Genomic DNA, 27,331 nt, shown 5'->3' on the forward strand with positions numbered 1-27,331 from the left:
TCCTCCACTCACTGTGCATTTCGCTTTGACGAGGAACATATGTCTGTCAGGGCTATAAGTGTGCCACAAATCAAAGGAAATGTAAAGAACTTCATATTGACTTCATTGTGCGGTATGTACGCTTAATGAGCACTTTATTAGGTACGCCTAAGCTACACCGACCATACAGAAGAACATTGTATGTATACAATTACTGAAAGTAGCCTATATGAACCTTCTGAACCATCTGAACTAGATGTCATTGCATAACAGGTCAGCCTGCTGTGGAGATGGGCAGGGGGAACGACTTGCAAAATAATGCCTATCTGCTATGCCAGTGTTTTTCTCTCTTCAAGCGACCCACGTTATGTCCATATTTGTTTTACTCAACAGGCAACACTAACAAACATCTTACTCTATCTGTTTTGCTCTGTGCAATCTGATCCCACTGTGGTTTACAACATGTAACATAAAGCCTCCACAAACGGGTGATCACATACAAGTTAATCTCGTGTTTCTGTGCTGTTAGAATTCACTCACTCACTTTCTAAACCGCTTATCCAATTAGGGTCGCAGGGGGGTGCTGGAGCCTATCCCAGCTTTTCAATGGGTGCAAGGCACACAGTAACACCCTGGACGGGGTGCCAATCCATCGCAGGACAGACACACACACACACACACACACACACACCCATTCACCTACAGGGCAATTCAGTGTCTCCAGTTAACCTGACTGCATGTCTTTGGACCGTGGGAGGAGACCCACACAGACACGGGGAGAACATGCAAACTCCACACAGAAAGGACCCGGAAAGAACTTGTACGTGATCGCCCCTACAATCATGTTAACACTTAATGGATGATTGTATTATGATCTGGATTTTAGGCTCGGTGGGTAGCACTGGCACCTCAAAGCAAGAGGGTCCCAGGTTCAATTTCCAGATGGATCAGTCTGGGTCCCTTCTGTGTGGAGTTTGCAGGTTCTCCTTTATGTCCCGTGTCTGCATAGGTTTCATCCCACAGTCCAAAGACATGCAGTCAGGTTGATTAGAGATCCTAAAATTGCCCTGTCCAGGGTGTTTCTGTGTGCCTTGCGCCCACTGGGAGCTGGGATAGGCTCCAGCACCACAACAGATAACCCCCCCACCCCACCCTGTGACCCTGATTAGGATAAGCGGCTTAGAAAGTGAGTGGGTGACCAGTTTTCATGTGCAACCTAATAGGTTGGGCACCACAGATGATGATTTATATTTAAATTATACACTATTTGTTTTATAAGTTTTATTTGAATTCTATTTATATTTTGTTTTGCCTTCAGGATTAAACTTCCATGTGGTGTGTGTGTGTGTATGAGTGTGTGTGTATTCTAGGGTCTGTTTGGGGAATAAGTACTCAATAACAGCTGACATTGCCCTGCCCCCTGCTTTACATACACAAAGGCCTGTGATTCTATTATTGCTTGACTGCTGCCCCTCCCACTCATACCCACTGGACCAACATAATTACCCCTATTGTGCCTGAGACACACACACCCTGACAGGCCCACAAAGGCACACGTGCTCTGACACACACACAAACACAGTAACACTCAAGCTTTTGACAAAGGCCCAGACCTAAGTAAGATGCACACACACACACAATCTTCAGTAGGATAAGATCAGGGTCAACCTACCATATGCATATGCTCACATTATAATACAACTTGGACTCTTTCTGGATGTAATTCTACTGTATAAGGTTACAGGGATTAGGTATCTGTGTATTGTATACCAAGCTGTCTATTCATCAGTGATCAGGATCAATGATCTCGACCTTCTGCGTATCCTTTGACAGTCAGGGCTAGAGGGAGAAGCATCGACCTGCAAGTGTGGTGAGTGAAAGTCTGCCCCAGACGACACGCCAGCTACTGAGTCCACCGATGTGCTGACACGATCACAAATCCAATGCTTCCCCTCCAAGCACACCACAACCTGACTCAGGAAAAGTAGAAACAGTCATGCCAAGGAAACAACTGGCAACCGTAGTGCACTGTAACATTGGATGAGCTCTTATTTCAAGTATGTTAGAAAGAATTATATCCCTATAACTGTGACGTAACAGTTTTGGGAAGGCTGGAAACGTAGCCGTTCCAGTAGGACGGTACCCCATTGCATAAGGTAACCAATAAAGGATTATTTTGGCCCGAACAGGAATACCAACTGTGAGCCAGGCCTCAATACTTATGTTGCTGTATAAAAACAATCAAGAGAACTAGATTGATGTAAGGCACACTACAACCTGACTCTGGAACAGTAGAACAGTAGAAGTGATGAAGTGTGTCACAGTCTGAAGTCTGCTGGATGATTCTGGATTTGGTGGATGATAAGGAAACAACTGGCAACCACAGTGCACTGTAACATTGGGTGAGCTCTTATTTCCAATAAAGAAACCACTAAAGGATTATTTTGGCATGAACAAGAATACCGACTGTGAGCCAGGCCTCAAAACACTGGTGGCTGAATAAAAAAATAGAGGTAAGTCTTCCCAGGAGGGTTTAGGCTAGCATTAGAGGGGGTTGGGAATGAAAGGGTGGCACCAATTTAATTCCTAGGGTTTCAAATATAAAGCTTGGGCATCAGGTGTTCACAGATTTTTTTTTATACCATATTATGTATATTAATGACAAAATGGCGGACGATATTCTGAATGGTGTGTGTACGCGTGTGTGTGTGTGCTTGAGAGAGACAAAGTAAAAAAAAGACAGAACCTTTATCTGCTGCAGCCCTGTGGCTTTAGCCATCTGTTGACATGGACTAAATTAATTAGTTAAACTCATTATAATTCTGCAAGAGGTCCTTACCATTAATAGAGAGCAGGATACAAACAGAAAGCTCCCACTCTCTGGCTGTCGTTCAATGACTTTATTTTTTCTGAATACGCAGGGTATTCGCATATATAATATTTTGCTGAAGCATGTGTCTAGTGATCTTACAGTACAATCCATTTTACTCTACACAGAGAGAGAGAGAAGCAGAGAGAGAGAAGCAGAGAGAGAAGCAGAGATTGGTGCATTTATTATTTAAATCACTCCAAACTGGAATATTAATGCTAAAAGCAATTGGGCTATGGTTCATTAACTGAAATGAGGTGTGAAGGACACCACACACACACACACAATTGTGTTGGCAAGCAATGATTGATCATGGCTCATCAACCTTTAAGATAGAAAAATTAAAATAATTCAGTCTTTCACCATCTACTGTCCATAATATTATGAAAAGTCCTTTGAGCTCAATTATGAAAATGTCATGCTACTGTGATAAACATAGCCACTCGGGCTCGGGAGTACTTCAGAAAACCGTTGTCACTTATCACAGTCCGCCACTGCATCAAGGAATGGATGTCTTTCACCATCTACTGTTCATAATGTTATGAAAAGTCATGAAACCACTGTTAAATATAGGTGACCTTTGAGCTCTATGATGAAAATATCATGCTACTGTGATAAACATAGCCACATGGAATCAGGAGTACTTCAGAAAACTGTTGTCACTTAACGCAGTCCGCCGCTGCACCAAGAAATGGATGTCTTTCACCATCTACTGTCCCTAATATTGTTAAAAGCCAGGAAACCACTGTTGAATCTGAGTGACCTTTGAGCCCAATAATGAAAATGTCATGCTACTCTGATAAGCAAAGCCACATGGGCTCGGGAGTACTTCAGAAAACAGTTGTCACTGAACACAGTGCGCCACTGCATCAAGAAATGGAAGAGAAAAGAAAAATAATTTAGTCTTTCACCATCTACTGTCCATGGTATTATTAAAAGTCAGGAAACCACTGTTGAATCTGAGTGACCTTTGAGCTCTATGATGAAAATGTCATGCTACTGTGATAAACATAGCCATATGGGCTTGGGAGTACTTCAGAAAACCGTTGTCACTTAACACAGTCCGCCGCTGCACCAAGAAATGGATGTCTTTCACCATCTACTGTCCATAGTAATATTAAAAGTCGGGTAACCACTGCTGAATCTGAGTGACCTTTACGCTATAAGATGACATTGCTACTGTGATAAATAGAGCCACATGGGCTTGGGAGTACATCAGAAAACAGTTGTCACTGAACACAGTGCGCCACTGCATCAAGAAATGGAAGAGAAAAGAAAAATAATTTAGTCTTTCACCATCTACTGTCCATAGTATTATTAAAAGTCAGGAAACCACTGTTGAATCTGAGCGACCTTTGAGCTCTATGATGGCATTGCATGAGAAAATATCATGCTACTGTGATAAACATAGCCACATTGACTCTGAAGTACTTCAGAAAACCAGTGTCACTTAACGCAGTGCGCCGTTGCATCAGAGTTGGGTTACTGGTAAGTTACTGTCTAGGATGGCAAAACCAGTTATCAGATTTAGGGGGCATAAAACATATTTAAACCTGATTCTATTGCACTATTTTCCAGCAATATGTGTTTAGTAAATGCTTCCGTCTCTACGTGTATTTCATGTTTTGTTTTGCACTGTGCATAAGTACTTGGGCTTTAAGGCTGCCAGCGAAGGATTATTGATTTTAATGGCAGATGTGCAGATGTGCTGGTATCAGAAAAAATGACACACAACCACCCACCCCCAACAGACACACACATAGCTCAATCACCACGCCACAATCACAAGGACTCACAGTGTTCAGAGTGAATTTAACAACCACACATGAGTTCAGTTCGGTTTGTTTACACTACCTCTGTTTCTGATTGGTCTATAGATTTCAGACCAGATCTTAAAAATAGGAGTAGTTTAGTTTATGTTTCTGTGTCCTTTAAATGACCTTCACGTGACTGGGGGTCCAACACGTTCTGTTAAAAATAGCGTAGTGGTGCAACCTGTTATAGAGCTATCAGTCAACCAGGCATGTACAGTACACAGACATCATGGGCAATGCTATGGATTGAAAGCATGTCCAGGGTATACCCAGTGAAACTGGACCTGACATGACTTTCACCAGGATAACAATTGGTCTTCCATACTTTGGGTGACACCAGTCTCGCACATGGAGAGTCACACACTGATCTCCGCATTCCTCCACTTCTGTACAGGCGCCTCGGGCTACTATCCAGGGTCTTTACAAAGAGATGAAGACCCCACCCTCTTATTAGTCTGGTCTTTTCCCACCCAGCAGACTAGTGGCCAGTGTTGCCAGCTGCAAGCGCTGCCAATCGTGCCTGCTAGGGGTCGCCCATCCGACTGGTAGCAGAACACAGTGGCACAGTGGGTAATGTACAGTATGTATATATGTGAAAGGTAGGAAACAACCTGGACAGGTTGCCAGTCCCTCAAAAAAGGCAAACACACACACACATTCACGCAACTCATTTACACTTATGGCAATTTAAGGAGCTTCAATAAATCTGACTGCATGTCTTTGGACTGTGGGAGGAAACCGGAGCTCCCAAAGGAAACCCATGCAGACATGGGGAGAACATGCAAATTCCACATAAAAAGAGGTAACAGTGCTGCTCACCAAGCCAACGTATCAAACCCAGGACCTTCCTGCTGTGCTGTATATATATATACACACGTATATACCAATGAGGCATAACATTATGACCACAGACAGGTGAAGTGAATAACACTAATTATCTCTTCATCACGGCACCTGTTAGTGGGTGGGATATATTAGGCAGCAGGTGAACATTTTATCCTCAAAGTGGTCCAAGGAAGGAACAGTGGTAAACCGGCGACAGGGTGATGGGCGACCAAGGCTCATTGATGCACGTGGGAAGCGGAGGCTGGCCCGTGTGATCCGGAATGGTTCAGGAATGTTTTGAGGAGCACAACAACGAGTTTGAGGTGTTGACTTGGCCTCTAAATACCCCAGATCTCAATCTAATCGAGCATCTGTGGGATGTCCTGGACAAACAAATCCGATCCATGGAGACCCCACCTCACAACTTACAGGAGTTAAAGGATCTGCTGCTGACATCTTGGTGCCAGATACCACAGTACACCTTCAGGGGTCTAGTGGAGTCCATGCCTCGATGGGTCAGGGCTGTTTCGGCACCAACACAATATTAGGAAGGTGGACATAATGTTATGCATGATCGATGTATATACATATATGACACAACCTTATCCCTTCCACAGTAGTTCCTGATGTGACGGGTAGGACCCTGTTACCTCGTGACAGCACTTTATATTAGTATGTCACATAAACATAGCCGTGGCGCGGTTGCCCTTTTAAAAGTGCATTGCCCTTTTTAAGAAAGTAGCGCCGGCAGAGTGGAAGTCGTCTGAGACTTCATTTAACTCGCGTCTGGTCTCGTTCAGCAGCAGCGCATTCATATGTTCCCAGATTTAAACCTCAGAGTTTACCTGTTTTACCTGCATCCTATTTGTCCTGATTTTGTGGAAGATTGTTTAATGTAAGCTTGTGTGGTGCTTGTTTATTAAGTGTTGTTTTAGCAACTTGCTAATTTAATCTCTGTCTATCTTAGAGCTACTAGGCTTTTTGTGGAGTCTGAACGCGGCTTGTTTACGGAGCCAAAGCGGCAGACGTGAATGTTGCTATTAGCGACTATTTAAGTGACTTCTGTGCTTATTTTGTACTGTTGATGTGCTTTAAATAAAAAACACTCAGTTATTTATGTTTTGGTTTAGTGTTTTCTTAAGGACGAGTGCTTTTAGAGCAAACTGTTATCTTCAAAGTACCAAAGCTATCTAGCACTAGCACTAACAAACAGGTAGGACTTAGACATTAGCATATCTTTGTTTAACATATATATATATATATACATATTTACTGATCAGCCATAACATTAAAACCACCTCCTTGTTTCTACACTCATTGTCCATTTTATCAGCTCCACTTACCATATAGAAGCACTTTGTAGTTCTACAATTACTGACTGTAGTCCATCTGTTTCTCTGCATGCTTTGTTAGCCCCCTTTCATGCTGTTCTTTAATAGTCAGGACCCCCACAGGACCACAACAGAGCAGGTATTATTTAGATGGTGGATCATTCTCAGCACTGCAGTGACAATGGCATGGTGGTGGTGTGTGAGTGTGTGTTTTGCTGGTATGAGTGGATCAGACACAGCAGCGCTGCTGGAGTTTTTAAACACCTCACTCTTACTGCTGGACTGAGAATAGTCCACCAACTAAAAATACCCAGCCAACAGCGCCCCAAGGGCAGCGTCCTGTGACCACTGATGAATGTCTAGAAGATGACAACTCAAACAGCAGCGATAGATGAGGGATCGTCTCTGACTTTACATCTACAAGGTGGACCAACTAGGTAGGAGTGTCTAATTGAGTGGACAGTGTGTGGACATGTCACCACCATGTCAGTGTCACTGCAGTGCTGAGAATGATCCACCACCCAATAATACCTGCTCTGTTGTGGTCCTGTGGGGGTCCTGTCCAATAAAGAACAGGGTGAAAGCAGGTTAAAAAGGTGTGTAGAGAAACAAATGGACTACAGTCAGTAATTGTAGAACTACAAAGTGCTTCTATATGGTAAGTGGAGCTGATAAAATGGACAGTGAGTGTAGAAACAAGGAGGTTTATATATTTGGTGTATTTCTATGGTGATTTGCTCTATAGATTGATAGTTTAATCCCTTTTATTTCGTTATTCCACCTAATGCTCTGTATTTTATAATGAGGCATATCTATATTTAATCTTTAAGCACTATTTTTCATTGGCTACTGTTTCTATTTGCTAGTACCGTGTATTTATATATACCAAATTTGAAATAAACAATTTGTACATTAGTACATAGTGCCTGTGTGGATGGGAAACCTCTTTCTTGGCCGTGTACTAGATCCACATGTCTTAACCAGTGGTGGCGTAGTGGGCTAGAACCTAAAACCTGGGTTTGTCTAGAGCACTGAGATAAATGTTAACATGGCTCTAGCAGTCATAAGTCTTGGGGCTTACACACACACACACACACACACACATACACACACATACACACACACACACACTGAACCCACCACACCCTGTAAACATCAGTTGCAAAAACCCCTTATATAAAATCATAACTGATGGTTTATGTGTATAAAGACGGATGAAAAACTGTTTAAATAAAATGAATAAAAGCACTGCTTCGTAGTAAGAAAATAGCAGCAATGTAAAAGGGTTTGCTGCATTACTGGCTAGAAGCAAAAAAGGAGAAGCCATCTTCTCTGGAAGCTAAATAAATGCGCTGAAGCTCTATGCAAATGGTCCCTGGGCTAACGAGCCTTGCTGGATGATTGGAGTGCCATTGAAATTCCTGTCTCGCACAGCACTCCTTTCATGCTTCCTATCTTTCTCTTCCTGTCTAATCTATCTATCTATCTATCTATCTATCTATCTATCTATCTATCTATCTATCTATCTATCTATCTATCTATCTATCTATCTATCTATCTATCTATCTATCTATCTATCTATCTATCTATCTATATATCTGATCTATCTGTCTATCCGTCCGTCCGTCCGTCCCTCCCTCCATCCATCCATCCATCCATCCATCCATCCATCCATCCATCCATCCATCCATCCATCCATCCATCCATCCATCCATCCATCCATCTATCTATCTATCTATCTATCTATCTATCTATCTATCTATCTATCTAATGTTTAACTATCTATATATCTGATCTCTGTCTGTCTATCTATCTATCTATCTATCTATCTATCTATCTATCTATCTATCTATCTATCTATCTATCTATCTATCTATCTATCTATCTATCTATCTATCTATATGTTTAACTATCTATATATCTGATCTATTTGATCTGTCTGATCTGTCTATCTATCTATCTATCTATCTATCTATCTATCTATCTATCTATCTATCTATCTATCTATCTATCTATCTAATGTTTAACTATCTATATATCTGTCTGTCTGTCTGTCTGTCTGTCTGTCTGTCTGTCTGTCTGTCTGTCTGTCTGTCTGTCTGTCTATCTATCTATCTATCTATCTATCTATCTATCTGTTTATCTAGCTATCTGTCTGTCTGTCTGTCTGTCTGTCTGTCTGTCTGTCTGTCTGTCTATCTATCTATCTATCTATCTATCTATCTATCTATCTATCTATCTATCTATATATCTATCTATCTATATGTTTAACTATCTATATATGTGATCTATCTGATCTGTCTGATCTGTCTATCTATCTATCTATCTATCTATCTATCTATCTATCTATCTATCTATCTATCTATCTATCTATCTATCTATCTATCTAATGTTTAACTATCTGTCTGTCTGTCTGTCTGTCTGTCTGTCTGTCTGTCTGTCTGTCTGTCTGTCTGTCTATCTATCTATCTATCTATCTATCTATCTATCTATCTATCTATCTATCTATCTACATACAGTATATATATGCCTGTCTGTCTGTCTCTCTCTCTCTCTATCTCTATCTATCTACATACAGTATATACAGTATATATGCCTGTCTGTCTGGATCTGCTCTCAGTGATCACAAAGTCTATCCTGCCCCTGCTCTCCCTGTAAAACATTTAGATGCAGCAATGAATAAACAACCACCATCCTGTATCCTGCCACCACTACCATAATCACCTTGTCTTATAAACACACATCAATAAATAAACACCTCCGTGTCTTTCAACATACACTCACGGACACACACTAACACACACTAACACACAAGACATTTACAGAAATGGACCACAGTAATACACACACTTGCAAATCTTGTTGAATGTTTTTTCTTATACGCCTTGCTTGTTAACAGAAAAACAGGGCTGCGATAAATAAATAAGGGAGTGCTGAAGCATACATCTTTAATGACCGAACATCGTCCTTTCCTTCCCAAGAGATTTGGTCACAACAGCTTTTACATTCTCTTACTGTGTCCACCTGTCTGTTAACACATCCGGCTTTTATTTTGCATAATTCAAGAGCTGGACAACTTAGTCGCTCCATTTTTTTGCATCCTATAGTGTTTGTGTTGCTTTTACGGCGAGTTTCTTTCTCTGACCCTCTTAGAGAAAAAGGAAGATACTGTATGTGACAAAATGGTGACAGGACCTGAAGGAGCAGATGAAGTGGTGGAGCGCTACGCTAAATAGAACGCTGATTACTCACACTCACCGTACACCCTTCATCCTCACCTAATTTTCCTCCTTCCTGTTCTTCTTCATGCAGATTCAGAGCCACCTCCTTGCTTCTACACTCACTGTCCATTTTATCAGCTTTACTTACCATATAGAAGCACATTGTAGTTCTACAATTACTGACTGTAGTCCATTTATTTCTCTGAATGGTTTGTTAGCCCCCTTTCATGCCATTCTTCAATGGTCAGGACTCTCACAGGATCACTACAGAGCAGGTATTATTTGGGTGGTGGATCATTCTCAGCACTGCAGTGACACTGACATGGTGGTGGTGTGTTAGTGTGTGTTGTGCTGGTATGAGTGGATCAGACACAGCAGCACTGATGGAGTTTTTAAACACCTCACTGTCACTGCTGGACTGAGAATAGTCCACCAACCATATCCAGCCAACAGTGCCCTGTGGGCAGCGTCCTGTGACCACTGATTAAGGTCTAGAAGAGGGGACCAACAAGGTCTACAAGGTGGACCAACTAGGTACAACACACTAACACACCACCACCATGTCAGTGTCACTGCAGTGCTGAGAATCATCCATCACCCAAATAATACCTGCTCTGTGGTGGTCCTGTGGGGGTCCTGACCATTAAAGAACAGCATGAAAGGAGGCTAACAAAGCATGCAGAGAAACAGATGGACTACAGTCAGTAATTGTAGAACTACAAAGTGCTTCTATATGGTAAGTGGAGCTGATAAAATGGACAGTGAGTGAAGAAACAAGGAGGTGGTTTTAATGTTATGGCTGATGCATTCTGTATGAACCCTGTGATTTATACTGTATAGGAAACCTGGCACAAGAGCCTATGAGAACGTTTTATGCATCATGTTCTTGGAAACGTGCGACGTGCACTTCAGTCCTCATGCATACGCAAATGAGGGAGAAAAGTAGGAGGTCAGCACAAGGAGGTATGAAGAAATTGCGGCTGATTTTGCACATTATTTCTTCTGCTTTTCAAAACCAAACCTGAATCACGTGCGGCCACATGACTGAGAAAATACGTTATACCCAAACAGCCTTTTTTAAATACAGGTGTACCTTGTGGTGTACCGTGTGCAACCATTTGTGTAGAATACTCATCAAATTCACTCTGAAAGCGTCCACATGTATCTGTGTTTAGCTGGATTTTCCTCCTGTTTCACTTTTTACCTTGTGTTATAGCTCGGGGTGCTGAGGAATGGTGAGAATCAGCTTTTCTGAGAGTCTAAAATGCTTATCGTTAAAAAAAAGCTGGAACAACATGGAAACACTAAAACTCTCTTAATTATTACTGCTTATAAGTTCTCTCCACTAATTAAATTCCTCGCTCGTTGTTTTAGTACAATAATTCACGTTAAGCTTTGTGCACCACCACACTCCATAGGAAATAACGGCACAGCAGCGCAAAAGCTATTCTGCTGCTTCTCATGGTATTTCAAGGTCAAGCATCTCCACGATTAGGAAGCATAAGGAAACAATAAAGAAGTAAAGGTAAAGAGCAGGTTTCATACACAGGCTTCATACACCAATGTTCCCCTGTACCAAGAACTATAAAATATCAAAATCATGACACAACCCATGGAAATGATTGATTCCTAGTTATCATCTAAGAAAAGACAACGTCATCTGAGAGAAGTGGATCAACTTCAAGTCAACTGCCCTAGAAGACCCAACCAAACAGGCTGGTTGCTATGTCACGTCTCGTCCCATTCTTTACCCCTCTTATATAATGTACAGACGTGGTAGGGTAGAAATAGAATTGACACCCAACACATCATCCAAGTAGGACCGTGCATACCATTACTTAAAGTTCAGCCACTTGATGAAAAGCCATTGAGGTCAGGAGAGGTCAAGTTTCAAACCATTCACACATCAGTCTGTATTGATCCACAGCTCTGAAACCATGTCATTCTGTGTTAAGCCCCCCAACATCATCTTGCCAAAATTTACGACCACATTCCCAAGCTATTTAGCACACACAAAGCCTCCCGGGTCTCTCTGCATTGACCCTGGGACTATGCTATTGACCTCAAAGGGGCAACTACAGCTGCAATCAATGCCAATTAGGTTTACTAGCAACGTTTACAAATTTACAGCTATTTAAATAGCCCAACACAGCTAATATAACAAGTGGTTTCAGCAAATTCAACACCAAATGCCATTTGTAATGCAGTATCAGAACTGGATGATGAAAGACCATCCAGACAGTCTTCAGTCACCTTAGGAGCAACTGCTAGGAGGGAACCTTTGCAACAAATTCCAATTCCTAACATGGTCAGCACTCGGTATGGCCATCAGTTTCATGATCGCAGCATTTGTAATCGCCTCAGTATTGATACCTGGAACTTATTCCATAGTTGGTTAACTTGCACGACTACACCTATAGCGCTTTCCATCAAAAGAACTCTGGTTCTTGAACCGGTTCTGTTCGGGTTTCTTTGAACCTTGGTGTTTTTTAGAGAACCGCCCCGCGTTTCCACCTGTTTTTGAGAGCCAAGCATTCGTCATCAACGGTGGGTGTTGCGCAACAACAATAAAGAGTAGTAATTCTAGGCGCTTGGCTTGAGCTGTGTGGTAAAACATCACTAAAGTGTTCCACGACACTGTAAAAGCATCCACATATATCTATATTTAGCTGTATTTACTTCACTGTATGGTGGTTTTACTTTTAAACTTGTGTTATGCAGCTCGGGGTGCTGAGAATCAGCTTCTCTGGAGAGTCAATAAAGCTTAACATAAAAAAAAAGCTTAACATGGCTTAATGTACTATAAGTCGACATAGGAACACTACTTTTCTCTCAGTTATTACTGGTTATAAGTGCTCTGTACTGCTGAAATTTTCCACAGTAAGCATTGTTCGTAATGTCTGGGGTGCTTTTACCATGCCATATCAAACAGTTTGTCTCATTAAAGGAGCTTTGAAAATATCAGCGGCAAACTAACTTAAAATTCAATCAGGTGTACCTTAAAAGATGAAGTGCTGCACCAAGCTCTATAGGAAACAACGGTTTTGCTGCTTCTCATGTGAAAGAACCCAGACCTCTACAACTTGAAACGCTCACAGATGACGTCACGGTTCGTGCTGAAAAACCAAGATTTTGTGGTGCCAGGTTCAAACACAAGTTCATAAAGCACTAATTAAAGGTGGGGGAAAGGTTATTTGTGGTATTTGTAAAGTAATCCCTCACCCAAGTGGTTATATCAGCTATTGTTGAGTGGCGGTTCTTGATGCAGTGCCGTCTGAGGGTTGCACCTCTGGCCTTTACGCACTAAAATTACCCCTGATTCCTTGAATGCTTTAATGATATTATGCACTGTAGAGGGAGAAATATGCAAATCCCTTCCAATCTTTCAATTTCAATCATTTTCTAACACATTTGTTGACAAACTGGAGATCCTCTGTTTCCTGGATGCTGCTTTTGTACCAAACCATGATTACAATCACCTGTTTGGAATCACATCATTATTTAGTTTTTTCACCTCATTACTAGCCCTAAATTGCCCCGTCCCGAATTTTTTGGAATGGGTTGCAGGCCTGAAATGCAGGAATGAAGGTTCAAACTGTCTGCAATGAAATAAAAGTCAAAGTAAATGTAAAGAACACTGGGTTTTTATTTAATCTGCATTTTCCATACTGTCCCAACTTTTTCTTATTTGGGGTTGTAGAATGGAATCTAATAAAAGGCTCATTTACAGATTTTCAGCCCATCCGGGCACAAAACAACAAAGAACAGCAAAGCTTTGAGTATCGTTATTGATGTAGGAATGATACCACGCACTTAACTCATTTGTACAATCATTTTCACATCAACTTCTCCTCCACGTTAACCAATAAATATCACGTTTGTACACGCGCTGTCTGATTACTCAGACTAACAGATCCGACAGCAAATCAATATCGTCTTATCGACGCGTTTATTTTCCAAGCGGACGCACGCCGACACTCATGGACCTCCGTCTCACTGAGAGAATCAGTCAGAGCTCCCAGATAAAGGACGGAGAAAAATGTAGTGAGAAAGATGAAGTGCGAAAAGAGAGAGAGAATGTGTGAGAGAGTGTGTGAGAGGGAGGGGATGAGAGAAGTATGAAGTAAGTGGGAGCAAATCAGGCCTCAAATACAATTTGACCTGGCCATTGTCGGCAGCACCTATTGATTTTCCGATACACTAGAGACAAGGATTTACACACATTTACAAGCACTTGTACACACCCACACACACACACACACACTCACAGATACCCAAATTGCATTTGTACATGTGTAAATAAACCTTTTTGAGATTGATTCTTTGAAAGCGTGGTTCAGAGTTGCTCTTTTAAATCTCCCGATTACTTTTACCTTAAAAGGTATTGTGATGTGAATAGAATTGAATTGAAATATACTAAAAGTTTATTGAGATATACAGTATATATACTGACTGACTCTCTACATATCTTTTTAGCCTGCTTTCACGCTGTTCTTCAATGGTCAGGACCCCCACAGGACCACCACAGAGCAGGTATTATTTAGGTGGTGGATCATTCTCAGCACTGCAGTGACACTGACATGGTGGTGGTGTGTTAGTGTGTGTTGTGCTGGTATGAGTGGATCAGACACAGCAGCTCTGATGAAGGTTTTAAACACCTCACTGTCACTGCTGGACTGAGAATAGTCCACCAACCAAATATATCCAGCCAACAGCGCCCCGTTGGCAGCGTCCTGTGACCACTGATGGAGGTCTAGAAGATGATCAATCCAAACAGCAGCAATAGATGAACGATCGTCTCTGACTTCACATCTACAAGGTGGACCAACTAGGTAGGAGTGTCTAATAGAGTGGACACGGTATTTAAAAACTCCAGCAGCGCGGCTGTGTCTGGTCCACTCATACCAGTACAACACACACTAACACACCACCACCATGTCATTGTCACTGCACTACCTGCTCTGTGGTGGTCCTGACCATTGAAGAACAGAGTAAAAGGTATGTAGAGAAACAGATGGACTACAGTCAGTAATTGTAGAACTACAAAGTGCTTCTATATGGTAAGTGGAGCTGATAAAATGGACATTGAGTGTAGAAATGAGGAGGTGGTTTTATTCAATTGATAAAAACTTCAGTTAAAGCACAATCTAGCTCAGCACAAAGGTTAGAGTTATAAATCTTGAATACACTAACTGGACGTGGCAGAACGAGGAAGCTATCACCCTCTGCCACCAGATTCCTGAGGAGGCAGGTGGTCAGAAACCCTCAAGTCAATGCAAAAGACCCAGTGGCAGCAAGCACTGAGGTCTCCATGCTCGTACTCCAGGATGTACACCTCTACTGACCCAAATGCACAATGTCTGCTCCAGTATGCTCAAAACTACATAAATATGACACAGAAGTTTGGGGATTTTGTTCTGTGGAGCGATGGAACAAAGCTGGACTTTTTCGGGGCTATGGATGAGCAGTTTGCTTCAGTGAAGCATGTCTGTCTTCGTTTAAGAATTCCTCTTTGAAAATCTTCCTTAAGTTAAGGAAAGACATTATATACACCACCTCCTTGTTTCTACACTCACTGTCCATTTTATCAGCTCCACTTACCATATAGGAACACTTTGTAGTTCTACAATTACTGACTGTAGTCCATCTGTTTCTCTAAATACTTTTTAGCCTGCTTTCACCCTGTTCTTCAATGGCCAGGACCCCCACAGGACCACTACAGAGCAGGCATTATTTAGGTGGCACTTATTTAGGTGACACTGACATGGTGTTGGTGTGTTAGTGTGTGTTGTGCTGGTAGGAGTGGCTCAGACACAGCAGCGCTGCTGGAGTTTCTAAATACCGTGTCCACTCACTGTCCACTCTATTAGACACTCCTACCTAGTTGGTCCACCTTGTAGATGTGAAGTCAGAGACGATCGCTCATCTATTGCTGCTGTTTGAGTTGGTCATCTTCTAGACCTTCATCAGTGGTCACAGGACGCTGCCCACAAGGTGCTGTTGGCTGGATATATTTTTGGTTGGTGGACGATTCTCAGTCCAGCAGGGACAGTGAGGTGTGTAAAACCTTCATCAGCGCTGCTGTGTCTGATCCACTCATACCAGCACAACACACAGTAACACACCACCATGTAGAGAAACAGTAATACAGTCAGTAATTGTAGAACTACAAAGTGCTTCTATATGGTAAGTGGAGCTGATAAAATGGACAGTGAGTGTAGAAACAAGGAGGTGGTTTTAATCTTATGACTGATCGGTATATATACAGTGTATCACAAAAGTGAGTACACCCCTCACATTTCTGCAGATATTTAAGTATATCTTTTCATGGGACAACACTGACAAAATGACACTTTGACACAATGAAAAGTAGTCTGTGTGCAGCTTATATAACAGTGTAAATTTATTCTTCCCTCAAAATAACTCAATATACAGCCATTAATGTCTAAACCACCGGCAACAAAAGTGAGTACACCCCTTAGTGAAAGTTCCTGAAGTGTCAATATTTTGTGTGGCCACCATTATTTCCCAGAACTGCCTTAACTCTCCTGGGCATGGAGTTTACCAGAGCTTCACAGGTTGCCACTGGAATGCTTTTCCACTCTTCCATGACGACATCACGGAGCTGGCGGATATTCGAGACTTTGCGCTCCTCCACCTTCCGCTTGAGGATGCCCCAAAGATGTTCTATTGGGTTTAGGTCTGGAGACATGCTTGGCCAGTCCATCACCTTTACCCTCAGCCTCTTCAATAAAGCAGTGGTCGTCTTAGAGGTGTGTTTGGGGTCATTATCATGCTGGAACACTGCCCTGCGACCCAGTTCACCCAGGGAGGGGATCATGTTCTGCTTCAGTATTTCACAGTACATATTGGAGTTCATGTGTCCCTCAATGAAATGTAACTCCCCAACACCTGCTGCACTCATGCAGCCCCAGACCATGGCATTCCCACCACCATGCTTGACTGTAGGCATGACACACTTATCTTTGTACTCCTCACCTGATTGCCGCCACACATGCTTGAGACCATCTGAACCAAACAAATTAATCTTGGTCTCATCAGACCATAGGACATGGTTCCAGTAATCCATGTCCTTTGTTGACATGTCTTCAGCAAACTGTTTGCGGGCTTTCTTGTGTAGAGACTTCAGAAGAGGCTTCCTTCTGGGGTGACAGCCATGCAGACCAATTTGATGTAGTGTGCGGCGTATGGTCTGAGCACTGACAGGCTGACCCCCCACCTTTTCAATCTCTGCAGCAATGCTGACAGCACTCCTGCGCCTATCTTTCAAAGACAGCAGTTGGATGTGACGCTGAGCACATGCACTCAGCTTCTTTGGACGACCAACGCGAGGTCTTTTCTGAGTGGACCCTGCTCTTTAAAAACGCTGGATGATCTTGGCCACTGTTCTGCAGCTCAGTTTCAGGGTGTTGGCAATCTTCTTGTAGCCTTGGCCATCTTCATGTAGCGCAACAATTCGTCTTTTAAGATCCTCAGAGAGTTCTTTGCCATGAGGTGCCATGTTGGAACTTTCAGTGACCAGTATGAGAGAGTGTGAGAGCTGTACTACTAAATTGAACACACCTGCTCCCTATGCACACCTGAGACCTAGTAACACTAACAAATCACATGACATTTTGGAGGGAAAATGACAAGCAGTGCTCAATTTGGACATTTAGGGGTGTAGTCTCTTAGGGGTGTACTCACTTTTGTTGCCGGTGGTTTAGACATTAATGGCTGTATATTGAGTTATTTTGAGGGAAGAATAAATTTACACTGTTATATAAGCTGCACACAGACTACTTTTCATTGTGTCAAAGTGTCATTTTGTCAGTGTTGTCCCATGAAAAGATATACTTAAATATCTGCAGAAATGTGAGGGGTGTACTCACTTTTGTGATACACTGTATATATATATTAAAATCTACATGTATTTCTTCTTTCTTTAGCCCAACATTGTTGAAATTCGAGTTTGAATCTCAGGGGTGGGGTGCCATTGGCTAGCACCATCTACATCTATGACCGGTTCAGTTTGGGAAGGATTGTGAAGGATTCCCAGGGTATTTCCCATTTGAACCATACCTGCCACGGCCCTGACCAGGATGAAGCTTGATACGAATAAAATAAAAATGTTCCCGGTCTGCAGTGGTCAGTATCTATCAAAAGTTGCCCAAGGAAGGAACAATGGTAAACCGGCGACAGGGTCATGGGCGGCCAAGGCTCATTGATGCACATGGGGAGGGAAGGCTGGCCCGTGTGGTCCGGAATGGTTCAGGAATGGTTCGAGGAGCACAACAACGAGTCTGGAACCATACCTGCCACTGCCCCGACCAGGATAAAGGTAGGTGGTTACCTATCAATAAGCCTAGACACATAAACGTTTACACATTTCTAGCTTTCACAGTAAAAAAAGCTGTACGTTTATGTTTCATGACCCCATTTCGTTTCATAAACCATTTTCCCTCTGAGAGACCTTTAAAAAGGTCAAATGAATATGTCTGATTAACAGAACGCTCTAGCATCCTAATGAGGTTGCACAATCTTTAGGCTTAATATCAGAAAATGAATTCTATTCATCATCTCTTTAATTATAACTTGTACGATCTTGGCAGCGTCCATTTAAATATACATTCACACACACACACACACACAACATACACACACAACACTGGGTAAAAATGTTAGGACTGGCGTTCCTACCTGGGACGATCGAGACAGTGTCCTTCTCCCAGGAGACCACGCTGACATACTCCTGCACGGCTGAGGGAATGAGGCACTTAAAGACGGCCACATTGCCTCGCATGGACCGCTGGTCAGCCACGCGAACTGTGTATGGCTCCCTGAACACTGTGTGAGAACAAAAATGCTGGTCAGAGGTCATAAAGCTGACTGGTTAATCTTACGTTTGTTTTTCTGAAAGTGAAACAAAGAGGTAAAGAATTCCAAAGGTGACATGAAGGTCTGAAGACATATTCTAAAACTTTGCTGCTATTAAATCCACATTTAATAATTACTTGTTGATAATGTGTCATTATACACCGACCAGGCATAACATTAAGACCACTGACAGGTGAAGTGAATATCTCTTCATCACGGCACCTGTTAGTAGGTGGGATATATTAGGCACCAAGAGAACATTTGATCCTCAAAGCTGATGTGTTAGAAGCAGGAAAAATGGACAGGCGTAAGGATTTGATAGAGTTTGACATGGGTCAAATTGTGATGGCTAGACGACTGGGTCAGAGCATCTCCAAAACTGAAGCTTTTGTGGGGTTTTCCCGGTCTGCAGTGGTCAGTATCTATCAAAAATTGTCCAAGGAAGGAACGGTGGTAAACCGGCGACAGGGTCATGGGCGGCCAAGGCTCATTGATGCACGTGGGGAGTTTGAGGTGTTGACTTGGCCTCCAAATTCCCCAGATCTCAATCCAATCGAGCATCTGTGGGATGTGCTGGACAAACAAGTCTGATCCATGGAGGCCCCATATGGCTGACATGTAGGCACAGATAATTGACGAGTCAGTTCCTCTTGTCTAAGATTTCAGCACCTCATTGAGAACTAATACGCTCCAGGTGGAAGAGTTTCTATTTATCACAGTTTCTTCCTCACAGATTTGCCAGCTCCTCTTTTGGCAACCTGCTTTTCTCTTAACCCTTAAACCATGATCCCGGGCTCAGTCCAGGACATTTTTGCTGGTGTATGAGGCCAGCACACGTTTGTCATTCCGGGTCATTTTTAGGAGTCACAAGGGATGTAAACACCAGGCCGGGCACAGGCAATGCCAGTTAATAAGATGGGGTGGTGCTCGTGCATTGCCATCCCCAGCTCATTCTTGATTTCTCATCCTTTTCTCTTTGTTCCGTAAAACTGGGTTGACATATTGCGACAACCAGTTTCCGTTTCTGCTCTATCCCTTTTCTATCCACTTTCTCTGTTGCGGGTTGCTCATGGTTTTGTGCCTTTCATTGGGTTACCTTTTTTGTTTGTGGTTTTTAAGGCACAAATTGGGTGCGTTTATCGTCTTCTTGCAGGTGCAGGGTTAAAACCTGATGCTTTAGTTGTGGAGCGCATTCGTCCCATTACAGTCTACCTTTATTAACATCGTTTTTGATTCAAATTTTGGCTTTTTTTTTGTAAGGAAATGAATCATTTAGGTTAAAAAGTGCCATTTTAATACATTATTCCCCAACATGATGACTACTGCAGCTATCATAAACCTTATACTTCCTTAGAAAAGTACCTCGAAGCCACGTCTATGCCTGACAAGCAGAACTAGACGTGTAGGAAGGGAGACAAGATTTTATAAAATGCTTGTATCACGTGAGAAAATTTGCCTTCAGTAAAGGGCAACAAGGGAAACAAAGCTGATTAGAGAAGGCGCAGAATGTAGTTTTCATTTTAGACATTTAATTTGTTGTCTTATCCTAATCAACCTTCATTTACTCAGGGACTTTAATTACTCCCTTGTTTCTTTGTGGGAGGCAGTGCAAGGGTGTTTCATTCACCGAAGTCCTTGTGCAAATCTCGACTGTGAAACTCGGTGGTACTGTAACAGATCTTGTCTTTTTAAGGTAGCAGGGATACATTTTAAGTATCGGCAATCCCTACCCAAACCCAGATATAATTAATGATCGGCTTACGGGCATGTTTCCTTGGTCATTAATAATCATTTGGGCCAGGCGGCGCTCTCCCCCACGGAGACTGGAAGCGGTTTTCTTGTCTGACTGCGAGTTTACACAGTCGACCATATATAACTATGTACATGTATGTCTTACCTAACTAAACAGCATTTTACTAGAATCAATAGAACAAATTAGCAATTCAAGGGGGCTTGATCTGGCAACCGAGCTACCACTGCCAAACTCAGACCTATCAAACATACACATCAGCCATAACATTAAAACCACCTCCTTGTTTCTACACTCACTGTCCATTTTATCAGCTCCACTTACCATATAGAAGCACTTTGTAGTTCTACAATTACTGACTGTAGTCCATCTGTTTCTCTACATACTGTTTTAGCCTGCTTTCACTCTGTTCTTCAATGATGCAGGTATTACTTAGATGGTGGATGATTCTCAGCACCGCAGTGACACTGACATGGTGGTGGTGTGTTAGTGTGTGTTGTGCTGGTATGAGTGGATCAGACACAGCAGTGCTGCTGGAGTTTTTAAATACCGTGTCCACTCACTGTCCACTCTATTGGACACTCCTACTAAGTTGGTCCACCTCGTAGATGTAAAGTCAGAGACGATCGCTCATCTATTGCTGCTGTTTGAGTCGGTCATCTTCTAGACCTTCATCAGTGGTCACAGGACGCTGCCCACAGGGAGCTGTTGCCTGGATATTTTTGGTTGGTGGACTATTCTCAGTCCAGGGGGGACAGTGAGGTGTTTAAAAACTCCATCAGCATCGCTGTGTCTTATCCACTCATACCAGCACATTACACACTAACACATGATGGAGTTTTTAAACACCTCACTGTCACTGCTGGACACGGTATTTAAAAACACACACACTACACAACACACACTAACACACCACCACCATGTCAGGGTCACTGCAGTGCTGAGAATGACCCACTACCCAAATAAAACCTGCTCTGTAGTGGTTCTGGGAGTCCTGACAATTGAAGAACAGCATGAAAGGGGCTAACAAAGCATGCAGAGAAACAGATGGACTACAGTCAGTAACTGTAGAACTACAAAGTGCTTCTATATGGTAAGTGGAGCTGATAAAATGGACAGTGTGTGTAGAAACAAGGAAATGGTTTTAATGTTTGAATTACCCCAAAGACTCATAAGGTATTTGCATGACGGTGCAGTAAGTAGTGTGGGTGCAGTGCAATGCACAGTGACCACTATTGGAAGGAGGGGGTGTTGTTTTTTGAACAACTACTTCCCTCTATATTCCAAATTCATGTAGCAGGCTGACTGGCTACCGTTGCCACAAGGACTGAGTAAGTGATCAAAATAAAGTGGACAATATTATGCAATGCTTATATAATTAAAGTACTGTGATTTTACTCAAAGTAGGTTGGTAGATAAATAGAGAAAGAGAGAGAGAGCACATGGCGAGATTTTCAAAACGTTAAGCTATCAACATAGGTGCCCCTGCTATTATTGGCACAGAATCTGCATGAAATGGAGTGGGTGGGAGAAAAAAAAAAAAAAAAAAACAGGACGGCGAGGAAGGAAGAATGAACTCATGATCCAATGAAGGCGAGATTGATAATGATGGGGTGAGGCGGAGGGGGTGGCGTCACACCGTGAGCTGTCAACTGTCATCCTTCTCCGGTGCCACCTGAGACACGGGGCACCACACCCTGACTCTCCCGTCTTTGGTTCCTATGACAACCGTGAAATGATGGAGATCAGCGAGATGCTCTTGCCCCGGTGCATTCTTCCAATATGGGTCTAGTAGAGATTTTTCGGGTTCTGCTTCTTATCACCTAATTGATTAATTAGTGCAATTATTTTGGACCAGCCAGTCTTACTGGTAACTGGGATGTGGGTAATTCTTCAGTCCTCCAATATTAAGCATTAAATGCTAAACTGTAGAGGGTATTTTAATAAAAACTAGTTAAGTAAGTATATGTACGTTTGCGTTGGTGTGTGTATGCTAGGGGTGAATACTTTTGCACCGAGGACAGATGGAGACCTGAAGACAGTAGGGACAATGGCACAGACTCAGCACAAGCTGGCATACATGTGTTTGTTTGTGTGTGTGTGTGTGTGTGTGTGCACGTGTGTACATGGACATCCCTCGCCGTCACCGGCAGTCAGCTTCCACTCACAAGACGTGACCTTGGCACTAAATGAAAGGGTCACTCAGCCAACTGTCTGTGGCACCGTGTGGCCGTCTGCTGGCTTTTTAAAGGAGCCGGGTCGACGGGTCGACAGGCCGGCCACTGAGAAACCCATGTGGCACTTACGTACTAATTTAGGTTAACAATATGGTCATTACAGGTTCTGCAGTCACGGCAGGTGTTCGACTTACACCCACGTCCTATACTGTGTGACGATATAGAACATGATGATAGTCTTACCACTTCTGTCCTGGCAATATGGCCCACAGTGGGAACGTGCATGCAGCCTGATAATTGTAGACAGTTGTAGCCTAGTGGCTAAGGTACTGGTCTAGTATCAAAAAGGTTGCTGGTTCAAGCCCCACCACTTCCAAGTTAATGAGCAAGGCCCTTAACCCTTAATTGTAACCCTTGAGTGTATACGGTCACAGTACTGTACGTTGCTTTGGATAAAGACATCTGCTAAATGCTGATAATCTGTACTAAATATTAAAACCACCTCCTTGTTTCAACACACGTTGTCCATTTTATCAGCTCCACTTACCATATAGAAGCACTTTGCAGTTCTACAATTACTGACTGTAGTCCATCTGTTTCTCTGCATGCTTTGTTAGCCCCCTTTCATGCTGTTCTTCAATGGTCAGGACCCCCACAGGACCACTACAGAGTAGGAGTAGTTGGCACTGCAACCCCATAGGCGGCGTCCTGTGACCACTGATGAAGGTCTAGAAGATGACCAACTCAAACAGCAGCAATTGACGAGCGATCTTCTCTGACTTTGCATCTACAAGGTGGACCAACTAGGTAGGAGTGTCTAATAGAGTGGACAATGAGCGGACACGGTATTTAAAAACTCCAGCAGCGCTGCTGTGTCTGATCCACTCATACCAGCACAACACACACTAACACACCACCACCATGTCATTGTCACATGTGCAGTGCTGAGAATGATCCACCACCTAAATAATACCTGCTCTGTGGTTGTCCTGTGGACTACAGTCAGTAATTGTAGAACTACAGAGTGCTTCTATATGGTAAGTGGAGCTGATAAAATAGACAGTGAGTGTAGAAACAAAGAGGTGGTTTTAATGTTATGGCTGATCAGTGTATATTCAGGTTAGCCTGGCTGGGTCCTCAATAGATACAACTGGCCATGTCTAAGAAAGGAAAGGCCGGATGGGAATCCACCTCCATGCAGGTTAAACAGGGGGGGGGGGGGGGGGGGGGGGGAGTGATAGGAGGAGGAGGAGGCGGTAGGCAGAGGATGTCGGGGTGCACAGAGAAAGTTGGGAATATAATTTATACATTTTGTCCACATTTTGTGCCAAGGGAAGAATAAAAAGAAGTACTTAGAATTTAGAATGGTCGCATCCCAACAAACTTAAACCTCTTCATGTACACTCTCCATCAAAGTAAGAAAAGAACCCTATTAAAAAATGTATGTTGTCTGTCAGTCCCATATTATACTATATTATATATGTATACTCCCAAAGTGTATTCCGTTAGTGCCATTAAAGCTCATTACCTGCTTTGACGCGTATACTGGGGCTGCGGATTTTGCCGGCCTGGTTTTCTGCAGTGCAGAAGTAATCATTGTCATGAATGAAGCTGTTAAAGGCAGATGGAGAGAAAGGGTAGAGCTGCAGCGTGCCGTTGGCATGCACATGGCGAATGTGGGGCACATCGTAGATGTCGTCGCCGGTAGCCAGGTACCAGCGGAGGACTGCGTGGGGGGCGCCACCTGCAGGGCAGGGCAGGGACACCCCCACCGAGCTGGAGAAGGTCACTCTCTGCAGGGAGGCGTTCACAAAGTACAGCCGTGTCGAGACCACATCTTCACTGTTCACTGACGGAGAGAAGGAGAAAAAAGCGTTACTGTTTCCACACGCAACATCTGAACGCAAAAATGACACTTTTGTGATGTCAGAATAGCACTTTTGTGATGTAATCAACTTTACAACTTTGAGGCTCTGTGCTCTGAGGGCAGTTTCTCAACTAAGACCATAACAAACCATGTCTTCACTTTGTACATAGAGGCACAGTGATGCTGAAACAGGAAAACATTTGATTTTCATCATCAAGAATATACACCGAAAGGGCATAACATTACGACCACCTTCCTAACTGACATAGGCAACAAACTGTGTGTATTCTGACACCTTTCTATCAGAACCAGCATTAACTTCTTCACCAAATTGGATTGGACCACACGGGCCAGCCTTCGCTCCCCACGTGCATCAATGAGCCTTGGCTGCCCACGACCCTGTCGCCGGTTTACCACTGTTCCTTCCTTGGACCACTTTTGATAGATACTGACCACTGCAGACCGGGAACACACCCCACAAGAGCTGCAGTTTTGGAGATGCTCTGACCCAGTTGCTAGCCATCACAATTTGGCCCTTGTCAAACTCGCTCAAATCCCTACGCTTGCCCATTTTTCCTGCTTCGGTGTATGCTATAACTCACGTAAATATCAATTAGGTGTGTACTAACACCCAAACACTCAGAGTTCTGCTTCAAAAATCTCTATTTTTTAGCTCAGGGCTAAAGTATCAACAAGAACAAAATTGCTATTATGTACAAACCCAATACCAAAAAAAAAAAAAGTAAAAATACAGTAATGTAAATGAAAACAGACACAACCAATTGGAATATCCTGTCTGAACTATATTCAGTCAAAAAACAGGTCAAGGGCAAAATATTTGAAGTTTCAACTAATCAATTGTATTGATTTATTGGATATAGCTCATTTAACTCTGCTGTTTACTTGTTCAGTTGTTTACTACTTAGTTACATCACCTTACTTTTAAATAGTGGTTTTTAATCATTTGAAAACTAAAATATTATAGATTTATTTTATTGGAACGTTGGAATGTGCAGGCTTTTTATTAGGACTTAATGTATATTAAAAAACAATTAAAGTAATACATAAATCAAATGTCTCTTATCTGTGTGGTTTTACTTATTACCATATAAGGCAGCTAAAAACGTATTAGCATTTAAGGCAGCTAAAAGCTTATAACCATATAAGGCAGCTAAATGCTTATAACCAAACAAAGCAGGTAAAAATGTATTACCACATAAGGCAGCTAAAAACTTATAACCATATAAGGCAGCTAAAATCTTATAACACATAAGGCAGGTAAAAACGAATGACCATATAAGGCAGCTAAAAACTTATAACCATATAAGGCAGGTACAAACTTATAACCATATAAGGCAGGTAAAAATTTATAACCATATAAGGCAGGTAAAAAGTTATTACCATTTAAGGCAGGTAAAAACAAATTACCATATAAGGCAGCGTTTAAAGCTTATAAGCATTTAAGGCAGCTAAAAGATTATAGCCATGTAAATCAGCTAAAAACCTTATAACATATAAAGTGGCTAAAAAGCTTATAACCATTTAAGACAGGTAAAAAGCTGTACCAATTGTCACAATTAATTATAATTTTTTTTATGATACAGGGCATTATAACCATATAATGCAGCTGAAGGCTTTTAACCATATAAGGCAGCTAAAACGCTTATAACCATATAAGGCAGCTGAAGGCTTTTAACCATATAAGGCAGCTAAAACGCTTATAACCATATAAGGCGGCTAAAGCTTTTAACCATATAAGGCAGCTGAATAATTATAACCATACAAGACAGCTAAAAAGCTTATGACCATATAAGGCAGCTAAAAAGCTTATAACCATATAAGGCAACTAAAAACTTATAACCATATAAGGTGACAAAAAGCTTATAACCATATAAGGCAGCTATAAAGATTATAACCATATAAGGAAGCTAAAAACTTATAACCATATAAGGTAGTTAAAAGCTTATAACCATATAAGACAGCTAAAAAGATTATAACCATATAAGGCGGCTCAAAGCTTTTAACCATATAAGGCAGCTAAACAACTTATAACCATATAAGGCAGCTAAAAAGCTTATAATCATATGAAGCAGCTAAAAAGCTTATAACCATATAAAGCAGCTAAAAGATTATAACCATATAAGGTGGCTAAAAAGAGCAGGTATTATTTGGGTGGTGGATCATTCTCAGCACTGCAGTGACACTGACATGGTGGTGGTGTGTTAGTGTGTGTTGTGCTGGTATGAGTGGATCAGACACAGCAGCGCTGCTGGAGTTTTTAAACACCTCACTGTCACTGCTGGACTGAGAATAGTCCACCAACCAAAAATATATCCAGCCAACAGTGCCCCGTGGGCAGCGTCCTGTGACCACTGATGAAGGTCTAGAAGATGACCAACTCAAACAGCAGCAATAGATGAACGATCGTCTCTGACTTTACATTCACAAGGTGGACCAACAGTGACAGTGAGAGGACACGGTATTTAAAAACTCCACTCATAGCAGCACAACACACACTAACACACCACTACCATGTCAGTGTCACTGTAGTGCTGATAATGATCCACCACCTAAATAATACCTACTCTGTGGGGATCCTGTGGGGGACCTGGCCATTGAAG

General features: G+C 42.3%; 1 protein-coding gene across 2 annotated transcripts in view; it reads right to left on the bottom strand.

Moving 5' to 3' along the window:
* Positions 1–27,331, bottom strand: part of dscaml1 (Down syndrome cell adhesion molecule like 1) — a 94,503-nt gene that overhangs the window by 59,723 nt on the left and 7,449 nt on the right. For both annotated transcript variants that reach the window (XM_063016316.1, XM_063016315.1), the window contains exons 2-3: positions 24,372–24,692; positions 18,740–18,886 (exon numbers count right to left, since the gene is read on the bottom strand). In XM_063016316.1, coding sequence (XP_062872386.1) covers positions 18,740–18,886; positions 24,372–24,692 — 468 coding nt within the window. The remainder of the gene's footprint in view (positions 1–18,739; positions 18,887–24,371; positions 24,693–27,331) is intronic.

The sequence above is a fragment of the Trichomycterus rosablanca genome, chromosome 20 (genome assembly GCF_030014385.1).
Source record: "Trichomycterus rosablanca isolate fTriRos1 chromosome 20, fTriRos1.hap1, whole genome shotgun sequence".
In the NCBI taxonomy this organism is placed as follows: Eukaryota; Metazoa; Chordata; class Actinopteri; order Siluriformes; family Trichomycteridae; genus Trichomycterus; species Trichomycterus rosablanca.